Below are 16,016 nucleotides of genomic sequence, written 5' to 3' on the forward strand. Positions count from 1 at the left end.
GCTTTTCTTAGTCAGGTTTACAGTGAACCTGGAACACTATTACTGGAACACACCCTGAATGAGACTTCTACCACAGGACACTGTCACACTAGGATCCAGCTGCTGCCATGTTTTTGAGGTTCAGTGTGTTTTTTTCCCCATAGACTTTCGAGCTGTTGAATTTGATTGTAACCAAAATAATAGAAACTATTTCAACTGTGAATGGGGGTTATTATTGACATAAAACATAGGCACATGAAGCTTAAAAGCTTAGCATTAGGTTTTTAAAGTAATGGCATAATTTGTTTACAGAAGAAAAAAAAGGATGTGTAGTTGTGATCAGGTTGTTCCAGATTTTTTACTGAACTTTCCTCCATAATTAGCAGCGTAAGGAAATAATTATTATTATGTTTTCATACTTTTTACTCTAGTCATGTATGACTTAGCGAACGAAGTAACACACATGCTCGCTTCATATGGACAGAGTTTTATTTTGCTGAATATATGTACCATGTAGAAATATGATTTTTTTTATTATCCCTGTATATGTATATGTTGAATGTCTATTCAATTCTTTCTCTTTAACACATCATAATGAACCATTTGCTACAAATCTTTTTTTACTGTCTATGTGACAATCAACAATGGAACTTTATATAGTGCACAGCTGGAATAACATGTCCATGCATTAGACCCCCACACTACAAAACCCATCACAAACCACATCAGCAGTCCCAGTACACCCATTAAACCCCAGTTTCATTAAATATACGTTATTTGTTTAAATATTTCGTCATTATCATTAAATATTCGTCATATATATATATATATATATATATATAGTTAGGTACGTGTGTAACTAGATGACCACCAGGGGCAGTAGAGAGCTTCACACATCAGTACTGGTGGTCAGGAGGGTGACACAACAATCTGAGTAATCATAACTGAGGGCATTTTACAAACCATAAAGGTGGGGAGAAAAGTTTATTGTGCTAAAGTAACATCCTAAACTATAGGTTTACTTCCTCAAAGTCTCTGTGATCTGTCCTCTATTCCCTGTTATGAAGCTGAACGAAAGTTTCATCAGCTGATGTTTGTGGTCTGTAATAATTCTCAGTAAATCTGCCTGTGATTCCCATGTCCTTGTTTTGGCACAATAATAATCACCTTCATCACTGATTTAGAATTATTGGTCTTTAATTTGTTTGTATTCCAGCACATTTATTTTGTCTGATTAACGTGGACTGTTTCATGTTCTTTTTTTTTTTTTAGTCACAGCTCTCACTTCCTTTGTGGATTTTATAAAGTATATTTGAGTTTCAGATCAGTAAAAATCAGTCAGTAGTTCCTTCTAGGGACTTGCAGCACTCTTTCTGACTCAACATCGAGCACAACTAGCAGAAAAGTCTATCACTTGTTTGCTTGTCTGCTTGATTTTAATAAGGATGTATATACGAATTAATGCTTGATCTCTTATTAGTGGTTGCCAGATATTATCTACCTGACTGTTAATACTGTTCTTTTTCAAAATTAATTCTTCATGCAGTTGTTAACAGTCGACTAAAAGACGTTATGGTGAAACATGTAAGAATTATGAAACAGGAAGAAGTGTTAAGTATGAATGTGTCCCACTGGAACAAACAGACATGCCTACGTTAACAATTTGACTATAACAAACACGCCATCCCTGAAACCCGAAAGATTTGCATAGACAAAAACTGGTCATTCTTCCTGGTCAAGTGTTTGTGGTCCACATAACCATCTTTTAACTATAACACAGAAGCACGTTGTACAGGCTTTATAATCAGCATGTTTCTTTCTTTTCTCTCTCTACACACACAGTTTGTTGGTTTGTGTATATACTCCTGCTTTGGCATTTTTAATTGAATGTTTTTCAGTAATTGTACCAATGAAAATTCATTAACAACAAAACTAGTAAAGGACAATAATTCTTTCGTCTTATTTAATTTGCGATTTGTTTTCTTTTCAAAAACTTGATGATGATGAAGGATGAAGCCAGTTAACTTTTTTTAATATATCAAAGATCTCACAACCAGCTGGTATATACTGTACTGTACCAACACATTGCAGCATATTTATTCATTTTAACAAATGAACAGATTCCGATGCAGGTGTTCTGTGTTCTATATGTTTTGAACCCTTCGTGTGATTTCCTCCCGGAAACTAAGTATGTTTTTTTTAGCCCGGTGTGTATGACCTCACATGTGTAGCCTATAAAAGACCCCTTGCCCTGTCACGGTCTTCCACATTCACATTTTTGCCTTGCAGATGTCTGGACAAGCAGAAGAAACATCCTTCTATAAAGTGGAATGACATTTTCATGCCAAATCTGCACCATCAGCAACAAACGGATGGTGGAATTTGCCCCACTGTAGACTTGAAATACCTAAATGTCAGAAATAATGCAACAGATGAACAAGTGATTTCTCCATATCCACAGTGACAAAGAGACGTACTGTACCATATCAAAGTAGTCTCAGTACAAAATGTGTAAACAACAGGGCAATTCCAGGGTCTGCGTGTACTTCTTTATCTAGATTATTGCCTCCTCACTAGCACATAACAACTGTCTGAAACTCTAAGCCCTTAGTACTTCTTCCTGAGAAAAGGGAAGTAGTAATGACAGATAGGTATGAAACAGCATGAAAGTGTGACAAGTGCTGGAAAACCTCCAGGAACTCTGTCTACAGATTAGACAAACAATACTTCTGTGATGTTTTTACAACAAGCACTAACAATATCCAGGTATGCAAGCAAGTTATGGACATAGGAATATGGACACCTTCTGTCACTGGACCACTGCAATCAGACGCCCGTCCCCCGTATCCAGAGGTCCTTAAGCTAACTCCTATTACCTAACCTATTACCTATCACAGCAGACACCATCTAACATTTGACTGATTTCCAAATGTGGTGAATATAAAGGACAGAAGGTTTCTTGGTAAGGACGTCACTATGCTGTTCCACTATTCTGCCACTGTTACAAAGGACACTGGGGCACATGCTGATAAGATTACAGTACGTAGTCTGTATTGGAGGCCTGTTTTTAACCAAAGAGACAATGGATCTAACAGACCCTCTCTATACCATCAGACTGGTCCTGCTGTCGCAGATATAAGGGTCACTGTGGCACAGGAGACACCACAGCATGTAAAAAGGGAACCTAGTGAAATGAAATGTACACAAAGGGTTAAATCAAATATTAATGAGCATGTCTATGCTCTTGATATATAGAAGTACACAAACCAATGATACCACAGTGGAACCCAGACACAGTGTTTGACAGCTTGTGAAACTTGCCAGTGAACAAACAGTAGACAGACAAAGTGGCTTCAACAGCGTTTTTGTAGACCGAGAACATCACCGAGTCAGTATCGAGCTAATTTCAGCTAAATTACTCACAAAGATAATGATGCCAATCCTGTGTCCTCTCAATGGCTATGTGAAAGTGGCTGCCAGCTGGCAGGTCAAAGCCCGGCTGCTCTGTGGGCTGCCTGGACACCGGTTAGCCTGTTGGACCAACAGCTATTCCGGTATCTGTTCCAGAGTAATGGGATTGTGCAGTAATGGGATTGTGCAGGAATGGGATTGATTAACGGCCAGATAATAAAAGTGTATCGGTCTCTTGTACGAGCTCATGGTCTTCAGCTGACTTTAATTTTTTAGTTCTCAGCTAGAAAATGAGAGGCATCACTAGTCTCGATAGGAAACTGTAGTAACTTTTCTCCAGAGATGCACAATTGTTTATAATGCACATCCGATTTAAAAATTGGGTGTCTGAAATTTTCATTAAACACTTAGAAATGTTTTAGAAACATTTGCTGCATTTGGCTCTGAGAATGTTGAGTCCTGAAGTGACGATGTTCGTTCCTCTGCATTATTTCATGTAAAAGGTCTCCATATAAAAATGCAATCCACTCATTAAAGCTTATTTTAATGTCACATACTCCATGTGTTGAACAATATATATGTGTAGACTTCATTTTTGCGTAAAATGTGAGATACAAACAAACTTGGGATGATTATCAGAGAAAAAAAAAATTAAAAATTGAGAAAAAAATTTACCTCTAATAAAAGCAATTGAAAAAAACTCAAATAAAACCTAAACCTTGATATAAAAATGTAATTTGTGGATAAAATACTTTATAAAAACACTGTCTCATGGTGCCTTTTCATCAGTCTTAAGCTGATCGTTTTTCTACACCTTGTTTAATCCCGAGCACTAAGTGTAGAAACCAGTTGAACTGCACTGTCCAGCCTTTGTCCCGGCAGATTTCGATCTGATCCAGGAAGTGTCTCTGAGCCACATCTTCTGTACAGCCTACAGTCAGAGCCTCTCGAATGTACTCTATGTCCTCCTTGCTGGTCAGCTGGGGCATGCCAGTCATCAGCATCATTGAGAACAAGATGATGAGCAAGTTGGAGTGATGTCGGAGTGCCAGGTAGGCCTTCAGACAAATATCCTAGGTTCAAAATAAATAAGTATATCAGTAGACTTTTATACACCACGCCCTGGTTGCGTTCTCAAAACTGGTCTGAGTAATAAATGGTTAAAAATAAAACATGTTCATAGTAACATTTTTGTTAGGATTTGCTTATTTAACATTTATGGCAAGGGTTTTAAATGGCAGTGCAAAGCAAGTGAGAGGCAAAGAAGATGCTAGCTACGGAATTAAACGCTTTTACGGCTATATGCGATAGCACGGACTGAAGAAAGACGTTCTCTCTTGATGCGTCACGACATTAATACGTAAAAAAAAATCGAGCGTGTCAGTTATTAATGTATTAAACATCGTAATCAGTGCACAACAGACACAGGAGCGCAATCTGCTGCGTGATATCTTCTTAATTATTCAATAATATAGAACAAAAATAGGTTTCTTCACCTGGAACATAATGAAATTCGGGCTGGACTTCTTTCCCGTTGTTCCCATTACATAGAGAAAGTCAGGCGTCAAAACAAAAGGCACCCTTTCCTTGGTTATACCCAGAAAGCTCTTGTAGTTTCCAAGAATGTGTCCAAAGTCAATGTGGAACAGGTTACCTACAGTAAGTAAAGCAGATAGATCACTTCAAATGAGGGACTACAATTCATTTATAAAGAGCAACGTTTCTATCATTCCTACCTTTTATTTTCCCTTTACATTTCCTAATGCCCATTAACAGTACATCCCATTCAGTTATCATTAATGATGAAGAACCTGGTTCTTCATAATTAATAAGTTTGCGCTGGAGAGAAGAGGAGTGAAAGTCAGTCGTAGTAAGACTGAGTACTGTACATGTGTGTGAATGAAAGGGAGGGAAGTGGAACAGTAAGGTTACAGGGTGAAGGGGTGGAGAAGGTACAGGAGTTTAAGTACTTGGGGTCAACAGTCCAGAGTAATGGAGAGAGTGGGAAAGAGGTAAAGAAGCGAGTGCAGGCAGGTTGGAGTGGGTGGAGAAAGGTGTCAGGAGTTCTGTGTGATAGGAAAATATCAGCGAGAATCAAGGGGAAGGTGTAGAGGACAGAGGTGAGACCGGCCATGCTGTACGGTTTAGAGACAGTGTCACTGAAGAAGAGACAGAAGTTAGAGGTAGCCGAGCTGAATATGTTGAGGTTCTCTTTGGGAGGGACAAGATTGGACAGGATTAGGGACGAGTACATCAGAGGGACAGCCCATGTTGGACGTTTAGGGGAAAAAGTTAGTGAGGACAAATTAAGATGGTTTGGACATGTTCAGAGGAGGGAGAGTGAGTATATCGGTAGGAGAATGTTGGACATGGAGCTGCCAGGCAGGAGGCAAAGAGGAAGGCCAAAGAGGAGGTTATAAGGATGTAATTAATGAGGATATGAAGCTAGTGGGTGTAAGTGTTGAGGATGCAGAAGATAGGGATAGGTGGAGAGAGATGATTCGCCCTGAAGGGAAAAGACGAAAGAAGAAGAAAAGATGAAGAACCTGGTTACTAAAACAAACACTAAATACTAAATAGACACTAAGTAAAAAAGTACCAAAATAACTGTTTAAAATATTTGTATAATAGTGTAAAATGTCACATGAGAATAAAATGACTGCTGAACCTGATTGGTCAGAAAGTGTGGATTAATGTCGTGTAACAGTAGCTCTGAGTATAGTGTTGGCTTTGGGACAAACCCCAGTGTATATTAACATGCTTGTTCTGATACAGCAGCCTTTCTGTAGTGACTTACACAGGAAATCACGGTGATGGAGTCACAATATTTAAAGGCTAATAGTAAAATATAGGCTTTCAACATGGAGCCATTTTATTTAAAGAGTTATTTATGGAAAGAGTCTGCCTTTCTGCCATGACAGCATTTAATAAAAGTTATTTTAAGAACAGAGGACTTTCCAGTTTCTTAGTTACATGATGAGCATTTTTTTAATCTTAAAACCTTTAAGAGAGGCTAGTGAGAGGTTGACTCATTAAAGCAGGAACTGACATTTGTCTATTCTCTAAAGTCAGTCTTTATTTCAGGTGTCCCCAATATATGTCTATTATTTTCTTTTTAACTGGTTCAACTCAACCTGATTATATTTGTATAGAGCGTTTAACAGTGGGCGTAATATCACTATCAGTATCAATGCAACTTAACAGAAATCTCTAAATTCACAATAATAATAATAGAAATAGCATGAAAAGTTAAATTGCATGGATTGTTTTTGACTTCACACTGCTGTGTGCTTGAATGTTACTTTCCATCTCATTTAGTTTTATTGAAAATGAATCTGTCTGTTTTTATTCATTTTAAGGTTAATTTTATGTTTAACTCTAAAGAATTATTATTATCGTCACCACCATCACACGATACAACCCATGAGTCATTCAATCAACTACTACCATTTAGCATTATTAAATATTGAAATATTAACTATTTAAATAAATGTAGTTTTTCTTCTTTGATTGGATGAATATTATTCGTAGGACTTATTTATAGGAAATTATTTATTACTACAAAATGAACATCCCTGTGGTACATGGGCAATAAAACATCCTAGGATGCTTTATTCGTAACTTAATATGATGCTTTTTTTGGCAGGTAATACAAACGTTCTCCGGGGGTTTGTTTAAGCAGAAAAAGTGGCAATCCGTAACAGGAAGCATGAGCAGGCCGACGCTAACCTGAACACACTGCTGTATGAAACGTACATCTACTCATCTACTGTGTGTCGGTAAATACAAATATTTAATTTATGCTCTGTTACCAGATTCAGTGATCATGATGTTGTCATTATGGCGATCGCCTATCCCCAGGACGTAGGTTGCTACGCAGTAACCTCCACAGGAATACACAAAGCGCTCCACTGCCTGCTGATACTAGAGGGAGGGCAGAAACCGCAAAGACCGCAAATTTTTTATTACACACATTTGAATTATGCAAACATAACCATGCAAACATGGCAGGCAAACAATACGCGTTCAGTATTACTGGGTAATACTCCTCATTTCCGGTCAGCAGCTAAATCTGTTCTAAAAAAAAGTTGTACCACAAACAAACCCCTTGTAGAACCAGGAAATAGACCTGCGTACAGACGTTTCCTTCCCCGTTAATACAAAGAGTCATACCATTCAGCAGAAAAAGCATACCTTGTCCTCATTCACACATTTGTCTCGCAGCCACTGGTTCAGGATTTCATCTTTAAAAGCTCCAGTATTCCCCACAGTGCTTTGCTGGATGTTAGCAATGGTGGTAGCGTCCTTCACGATCTCAATCATCCCTATGGTCAAGAATTCAACTGGCTCATTAATAAAAACTTGCTGGGTTAAACATTCAGAGACCATAAAGTATTACAGAAATTTATAAACTTACCAATTTTATTTCCGGTAGAAATACAACCATAGGGCAATAAGGACAGATCTAGAGATTCCGTCTCCCATATAGACTCCATGATCAACAGAATCTGCATTGTGATTAAGATTTGAGAGTTTGTTAAAGGTGCGGTCTCCGATATTTGTGAAATGCTTCTGAAAACTACGTTGGGCCACCAAACAAAACAAAAATCAAAACAAACGTGTAGCCAATGAGCAGAAAGGGGCGGGTCTTGTCAATATGGGCGGAGAGAGTGTTCGGTGCACGTGTGCATGTGCGCATATTCACAGGTCGGAGTTTCCCGAGTCAATAACTCCTGAGCTAAACGCTGTTACTACACAAAACGCGGTTGTAGCTGCCTCTCTACATTACTACGATAGAAAAGAGGTGTTATTTGTGTAGTAACAGCGTTTAGCTCAGGAGTTATTGACTCGGGAAACTCCAACCTGTGAATATGTGGCCAACTTCCTGCTCCTTCAGTTCTCTCCAGCACTAGAAAGCTGATCCTATATTAACACGTCCTACTTCTTGTCCTTATCGTAAGTCTTTCTTCTCTCTTTCTTTCTTTTATCCTCCATGTTTTATCCTCCATGTTGATGTTAAAACCGCTTTCTGCTAACGTCACACATGTGCACTGAACACTCTCTCTGCCCATATCGACAAGCCCCGCCCCTTTCTGCTCATTGGTTACACGTTAGTTTTGTTTAGTTTGTCGTCCCGACTCAGTTTTCTGAAGCGTTTCTCAAATATCAGAGACCCCACCTTTAAGTATTGTAAACAAACTATTGGCACTGTTTCTAATGACAGTGAGCGAGTAAGCACAGAACACTTGTTTTCATTATTTAATCGTCACCTGTAAAATTAACATATCCTGACGAAGATCATCTCCATCCTTGAAAATGATCCCAATGGTGTCGCTCGACAAGGTGGTGGGGTCGGCTCGCTTAAACTGCAGCCACAGGGGTTTCTTTTTGGATGCCATTACTTTGCATTGCTCAATCTATGAATAGAAATGGTTTCATTATTGTCTGTCTAACTGAACAAGTCTGAAAACAGCAAAACCTGTCCATCAAGCGTAGAGTTTCACATGAGTAACAAGAAACATTTCTGCCACAAACACTAAAAACAAAAGTCTGTTGTGCTTCACCACCTACCACAAGTGACCCAGCTCGTAGACCGGGATCATATGGTACTTTAAAGCTCTTGGGCAAACCCTGCATTTGCAGACTCTCCAGTTTCTGGCGCAACAGAAAAACAACTACAGGGAAGAAAGATGATTAGATCGCTAATCATTTAGGAGCTGGAGCTATGAACAAGTGGAATAAAAACTTATCACCTTGTGCTGAAACATCATATTTTTCAGCAGATATGGCTTTGATCTCACGAGTGACCTTCTGTAATGCCTCAGTAATTTCCACCTGCTTACTAAAGTCCTGCAGCATGGCATCTCCACAGCCCCGAAGGTAAGCCTCTAAAATAACTGCATACCGCTGTTGGTAGTGCATAGACTGAGCTATCTCACTCCGCAGGAACCAGAAGAGGAAATGGCCGATTCGTTTGCTCTGTGAAGAAGACAGGGAATGAAAAAGTTGACAAAAGAAAAGGGATGATTTGTGTACAACATCAGCATGATGTGCAGAGGGTACAGAAAGCTTTAACTCACCCTGAGAGCACGCTTAAGGAGAAACCTGGCAAGCGCACTATCATGATAGGGTTCAAACTTAACAGCCTGGGGGAAATGAACAAACTCTGTTAATTGAGCGAGACATACAGAAATAAACAATAAATATGACTGCTGAAATATAAAAGAGATGTAGGACAACTGTGACAAATAGGAGGTGTTATACCATATTATTTTTGTTAATGAAGGTATTTGCAAAGCAAACAAGAGTTTTTTGTTTATCTCGAATTACCTTTAACATTTAAATATGCAAAAGCCGTCTGCGGAATATAAGCTCAACACAAGGCTTACCTGGACCAGCTGCAAAAGGTACCGAAGGACATCGTCATCGCCAAAAGTCTCCAATTTCCTGACCGCCATAGTGCGCACGTTTGCATCAGAAAAGTGACAGTCCAATAGCTGCATCGCTAACCCCACATCTGGAGGGCTCCGGTCCCATGCGGTGCTTCTCTCTAAAAGATGATGTGTGGCCATGACGGCTTCCTGTTTTCCCCATTTCACAGAGCCAAGAAACTTCGGGTAGGCCGAAGGATGTCGCACACACTCCTGTCTGAAATGCCATAGGAGCTCCTTATCTTCCACACTGAGTGGATGCAGAGGATCGGTAGCCATGATTTGATCAAACTGCTTCCGTAAATGGTTCGGCATCTCTCGTGTCCCCCTTTCTCCTTCCATTTCCGATGTGTTTTGGGAATCCCTGCTCTTAGGCAAAGCAACTGGGTAGCAATACTTGTCCAGTAGCACTGCAATTGCCATGGAACTGGTTTTGTCTGGATTGGTGGCAGAAGTGAGTTTATCTGCATTTACGCTACTGTTATCCTCACTTTTCTCAGGCATCTTCCACATGTGCAGGATAAATTCACCCTGTCTGAGTAAAGACCTGTGGTCGACCACTAACAGGTTTACGTAGTAGAGCAGACGGCTCTTGTTCTTGCTATCGAGTGAAGAGCTGTCTCTTGAGGGCTGTGTTTGGGCTTTACCACACAGCACCTGCAGGTTCAACCGGGCACCTTTGGGTAAATCCTTGATCTTAATGTTGAAATCAAGCCAGATGTTCCACAGCACCTCTTCAGTGAAGGGCTTTAAGGGGGTCCTCTCCTGAGCAAGCAGCTGCTGCCCATGGAAAATGCTGGCCTCCACAAAGACCATCAGTTCGGAGTTACAGGGCAGGACTGGTATATCTATGCCCAGGATTTTGACTCTAAACTTGCGATTGCAGTCCCACAGGGAGACTGTGAACACCTTCTCATGGTCCTTCTCATTAATAGTCAGTTGCTCATGTGTGCCAGCTACACCAGTGCAGTCATCCACCTGTGCCCAGTCCTCCTTTGGGACAACATCTTGTTCAGGGTCTGGGGGGGATTCAAGCACCAAATGGATCTCTTCTCCACTTTTCAGGCACTGTCTGATCCAGTGGAAGTCTTTGATGGGATAGTCTCCAAAAAGATATTCTTCTCTTCCACAAACCCTCAGAACAAAATCGGATTCGTTGACATCCTCTGGTATGCCAAGCAGAGCCCTCTTGTTGACAGTCTTTATGAAAAAACTCTGAAGAATATGAAATGGTGTGTCATCGATCGACACCTTTATCGTCTGACTTGAAGTTTCTCTGTGTATCACAAGTAGAATGTTGTTGTTAGAGATTTTACTCAGCATGTAATCAGGTAAGGATTTGGTAGTTATCCAGGGGTCCATTGAGTAAAATCTGGGATCTCGGTCAGCCAATTCAATTTTCCTGGTTGTTAGTAACTTCCTCCTAGTGAACTCCAGCTCATCGTCGTGAACATTACTGACATCTGTGACATCATACCCGATAAGATGATTTAGAAATTTCTGGTACTGGATGGATTCTTCAGAAAGCTGTGGCCGGAGAACCAGATAGATTTTCCCAACCTCCTTTTTAAGAGCTTTCCAGTAGCGAATGCAGTCAAGGGTCTGAAACACCTGGTGTTTGTCATAAATCTCACAACAGCTTCCTTTCTTTTGGTACAGCAGGATGCAGTGGTCTGGTGAATACTTCTGGTAGAATTCAGGGCACATGTTGGTCGTGACGGCCTTCAGCCACAGCTGGGCTTTTACCTGCTCGACCGTCCAGTTCCCAATCACATCCAGCTGCAGCGTGTCAGGGTTCTTGGTTGTTTTGTTAGTCGTCGGAAGCACAAACTCCACCGTTAAATGGTCCATTGTTGCAGATGTGTTCGATGTAAATGCTTTCATTTTTCTTCTCCTCCTTCGGTTTTCACCTCTTAGAACTACTGGTGATTCATCATCACTAACTTGCTGCTCCATAACCAATGCTAAAATGATGTCAGAAGCAAAATATTCATCAGAAGGATCAGTGCTGTTAACTTTTATACTTATAGAAAACATTTAAAAACTTTTTTTTGTCAACATCCCTACAGCAAAGAAGGTCTAGTTATTTATGCATTGATAGAATTACTGAAGAAAGTATGACTTCAATCAAAGGCACAGAGATTAATATCCGATTATTAAGTGAGGAGCTAATGTTCAGTACAATAAGTGTTTTAGTGACCTCAGAAAGGACAAAAGTTAAGTTTAAAGAGCAGAAACAGTGTACAGTGGTGACGTATAGAGCAGAAACACTGTACAGTGGTGATGTATAGAGCAGAAACACTGTACAGTGGTGATGTATAGGGCAGAAACAGTGTACAGTGGTGATGTATAGAGCAGAAACACTGTACAGTGGTGACGTATAGAGCAGAAACACTGTACAGTGGTGACGTATAGAGCAGAAACACTGTACAGTGGTGACGTATAGAGCAGAAACACTGTACAGTGGTGACGTATAGAGCAGAAACACTGTACAGTGGTGACGTATAGAGCAGAAACAGTGTACAGTGGTGACGTATAGAGCAGAAACACTGTACAGTGGTGACGTATAGAGCAGAAACAGTGTACAGTGGTGACGTATAGAGCAGAAACACTGTACAGTGGTGACGTATAGAGCAGAAACAGTGTACAGTGGTGACGTATAGAGCAGAAACACTGTACAGTGGTGACGTATAGAGCAGAAACAGTGTACAGTGGTGACGTTTAGAGCAGAAACACTGTACAGTGGTGACGTAAAGGGCAGAAACACTGTACAGTTCTGATGATGTATAGAGCAGAAACACTGTACAGTGGTGACGTATAGAGCAGAAACACTGTACAGTGGTGATGTATAGAGCAGAAACAGTGTACAGTGGTGACGTATAGAGCAGAAACACTGTACAGTGCTGACGTATAGAGCAGAAACACTGTACAGTGCTGATGTATAGAGCAGAAACACTGTACAGTGGTGACGTATAGAGCAGAAACAGTGTACAGTGGTGATGTATAGAGCAGAAACACTGTACAGTGGTGATGTATAGAGCAGAAACACTGTACAGTGGTGATGTATAGAGCAGAAACACTGTACAGTGGTGACGTATAGGGCAGAAACAGTGTACAGTGGTGATGTATAGAGCAGAAACACTGTACAGTGGTGATGTATAGGGCAGAAACAGTGTACAGTGGTGACGTATAGAGCAGAAACACTGTACAGTGCTGATGTATAGAGCAGAAACACTGTACAGTGGTGATGTATAGAGCAGAAACACTGTACAGTGGTGATGTATAGAGCAGAAACACTGTACAGTGGTGACGTATAGAGCAGAAACACTGTACAGTGCTGATGTATAGAGCAGAAACACTGTACAGTGGTGACGTATAGAGCAGAAACACTGTACAGTGCTGACGTATAGAGCAGAAACACTGTACAGTGGTGACGTATAGAGCAGAAACACTGTACAGTGCTGACGTATAGAGCAGAAACACTGTACAGTGCTGATGTATAGAGCAGAAACACTGTACAGTGCTGACGTATAGAGCAGAAACACTGTACAGTGGTGATGTATAGGGCAGAAACAGTGTACAGTGGTGACGTATAGAGCAGAAACACTGTACAGTGCTGATGTATAGAGCAGAAACAGTGTACAGTGGTGATGTATAGAGCAGAAACAGTGTACAGTGGTGATGTATAGGGCAGAAACACTGTACAGTGGTGACGTATAGAGCAGAAACACTGTACAGTTCTGATGATGTATAGAGCAGAAACACTGTACAGTGGTGATGTATAGAGCAGAAACAGTGTACAGTGGTGACGTATAGGGCAGAAACAGTGTACAGTGGTGATGTATAGAGCAGAAACAGTGTACAGTGGTGACGTATAGGGCAGAAACAGTGTACAGTGGTGATGTATAGAGCAGAAACAGTGTACAGTGGTGACGTATAGGGCAGAAACAGTGTACAGTGGTGATGTATAGAGCAGAAACAGTGTACAGTGGTGACGTATAGGGCAGAAACACTGTACAGTGGTGACTATAGAGCAGAAACAGTGTACAGTGCTGATGTATAGAGCAGAAACAGTGTACAGTGCTGATGTATAGAGCAGAAACACTGTACAGTGCTGATGTATAGAGCAGAAACACTGTACAGTGGTGATGTATAGAGCAGAAACACTGTACAGTGGTGATGTATAGAGCAGAAACACTGTACAGTGCTGATGATGTATATTAAAGTTCAACACAAAGGAAACAGGAAGCGCGCAAATCTTTAGTCCACAAAAAGCTGAAAATAAACCATGAAGTTCGGAGATGTGTTTGTTCACATCAGCTCTATTTCTATTACACAAAACAACCCAAGACTGACACGTTGTTACAGATTTACAGGACCATCTGTGAGGGTTTTATTTGAAACACAAGACAAATGCGGAAGTTTTAGTTTTCAGTAAAATCGACTGAGAACAGGAACAGTTTCTTTAGCAGATGTAACCGCTTCTTACTGTGTGTGTGTGTGTGTGTGTGTGTGTGTGTGTGTGTGTGTGTGTGTGTGTGTGTGTGTGTGTGTGTGTGTGTGTGTGTGTGTGTGTGTGTGTGTCTAAGTAACGGGCTGTACTCCTGTAAACAGTGTAAAAACTCACCGTTTAACAAACACAGGTCCAGCTGAACCCCCGACGGAGGACAAACGGATCCCGAGGCATTGATGCGAATAAAGTGGAATTAATTCTGACAAGAAGCAGCGTCTGTTTCTGCAGTTTCCACATGTAACCTGTGAGCTGTCACACCAAGACACTTCAGCGCGCGCGCACACACACACACACACACACACACACACACACACACACACACACACACACACACACACACACACACACACACACACACACGTGACGTGTTCAGTGCAGCCTACCGGAAATTTCCGAGCTGAACAATTCTGTCACTTCTTCCCACACAATCAAATTAGAAGAGTTTGTTCTGTTCACACTCACAGTCAGATGTAGTATTCTGCCATTTTGATTCATTCTGCTAATAACATACTTACTGAATCATCTATATAAAAAAAATCATAGAAAAGCCACATCCTTAGAGTGAGAGGGGATTTTAGATGATCATTCCTTTGGTTTAAATTGCTCTTTTTATTATTGTTCATTTTGTCAGTAATGTGTCGTTTCCGTTTTTACATTGCCCTTTGGCGCCCCCTCGTGGCTTAGAATGTGTTGAGCCATTTTATGAAACTGAAAAGTAATGAGTATGAGGGATAAATAATAATAATAATAATAATAATAATAATAATAATAATAATAATAATAATAATAATAATAATAATAATATATTATTATTTAAACTCTCCACAATCATTCTGGTCCCCAAGAAACCCTCCATCACTGGACTGAATGACTACAGGCCTGTCACTCTGACTGTTGTCATGAAGACCTTTGAACAGAAAGATCTAAATCTGCTAAATCTTTAACAGTACAGTAACACAACTGTAACAGAACAGATGCTAAATTTGCTACAGTTTGACTACCGAGCAAACGATCAGTGGACGACGCAGTCAACGTTGGGCTGCACCACATTCTGCAACACCTTGACTGCCCAGGGACATATACCCGGATTCTGTTTGTTGACTTTTAATACAATAATTCCAGAAATTCTCTCATCCAAACTCCTAAAACTCACTTTATCTTTGCCATCGCCCTGCCATCTTTCAGAGGATCACCAGCTTCCTGACAGGCAGGAGACAGCAGGTGAGACTGGGAGGTGTTACCTCCAGTATTCGGGCAATCAGCACTGGCACTCCTCAGGGATGTGTCCTCTCCCCACTGCTATTCTCCCTCTATACCAATGACTGCACTTCAAGTGACCAAACTGTTAAACTCCTGAAATTTGCAGATGATACTACACTCATCTGTCTCATCCAAGATGGCGACGAGTCTGCATACCAGCAGGAGGTGAAGCGGCTGGTGCTCAAAACTGTGGAGATGATGGACTTTAGGAAAGACCCCTCAACACTACTCCCTCTCACAACATCCAACAGCCCTTTGTCATGTGTGAAATCCTTCAAGTTTCTGGGCACCTTCATTTCACAAAACCTGAAATGGGAGTCCAACATAAACTCCATGATCACAAAGGCCACAGGAGCTGTTGATCCTGTTCTATACTGCAGTCATTGAATCTGTCCTGTGCACATCCATCACCATTTGGTTTA

At 40.6% G+C, this 16,016-nt stretch overlaps 1 protein-coding gene across 1 annotated transcript; it reads right to left on the minus strand.

Moving 5' to 3' along the window:
* Nucleotides 1-3,917: 3,917 nt before the first annotated feature.
* Nucleotides 3,918-14,638, minus strand: pik3cg (phosphatidylinositol-4,5-bisphosphate 3-kinase, catalytic subunit gamma). The gene is made up of 11 exons (XM_027150957.2): nt 14,449-14,638; nt 9,780-11,785; nt 9,471-9,536; nt 9,144-9,369; nt 8,962-9,065; nt 8,661-8,807; nt 7,808-7,898; nt 7,585-7,715; nt 7,203-7,314; nt 4,887-5,044; nt 3,918-4,463 (listed from the first exon to the last, which is right to left on the minus strand). Exons 2-11 carry the CDS (start codon nt 11,775-11,777, stop codon nt 4,182-4,184), a joined length of 3,315 nt encoding a protein of 1,104 aa, XP_027006758.2. The 5' UTR covers nt 11,778-11,785; nt 14,449-14,638; the 3' UTR covers nt 3,918-4,181.
* Nucleotides 14,639-16,016: the final 1,378 nt, after the last annotated feature.

Source organism: Tachysurus fulvidraco, chromosome 19 (genome assembly GCF_022655615.1).
Source record: "Tachysurus fulvidraco isolate hzauxx_2018 chromosome 19, HZAU_PFXX_2.0, whole genome shotgun sequence".
Lineage (NCBI taxonomy): Eukaryota > Metazoa > Chordata > Actinopteri > Siluriformes > Bagridae > Tachysurus > Tachysurus fulvidraco.

Coding starts and splice junctions, on each gene's coding strand:
- pik3cg (XM_027150957.2), bottom strand. CDS start 11,777: ATGGAGCAGCAAGTTAGTGATGATGAATCACCAGTAGTTCTAAGAGGT. Junction 9,370..9,470: donor TCCTTAAGCGTGCTCTCAGG/GTGAGTTAAAGC, acceptor TCTTCTTCACAG/AGCAAACGAATCGGCCATTT. Junction 4,464..4,886: donor CGAATTTCATTATGTTCCAG/GTGAAGAAACCT, acceptor TTTTGAACCTAG/GATATTTGTCTGAAGGCCTA.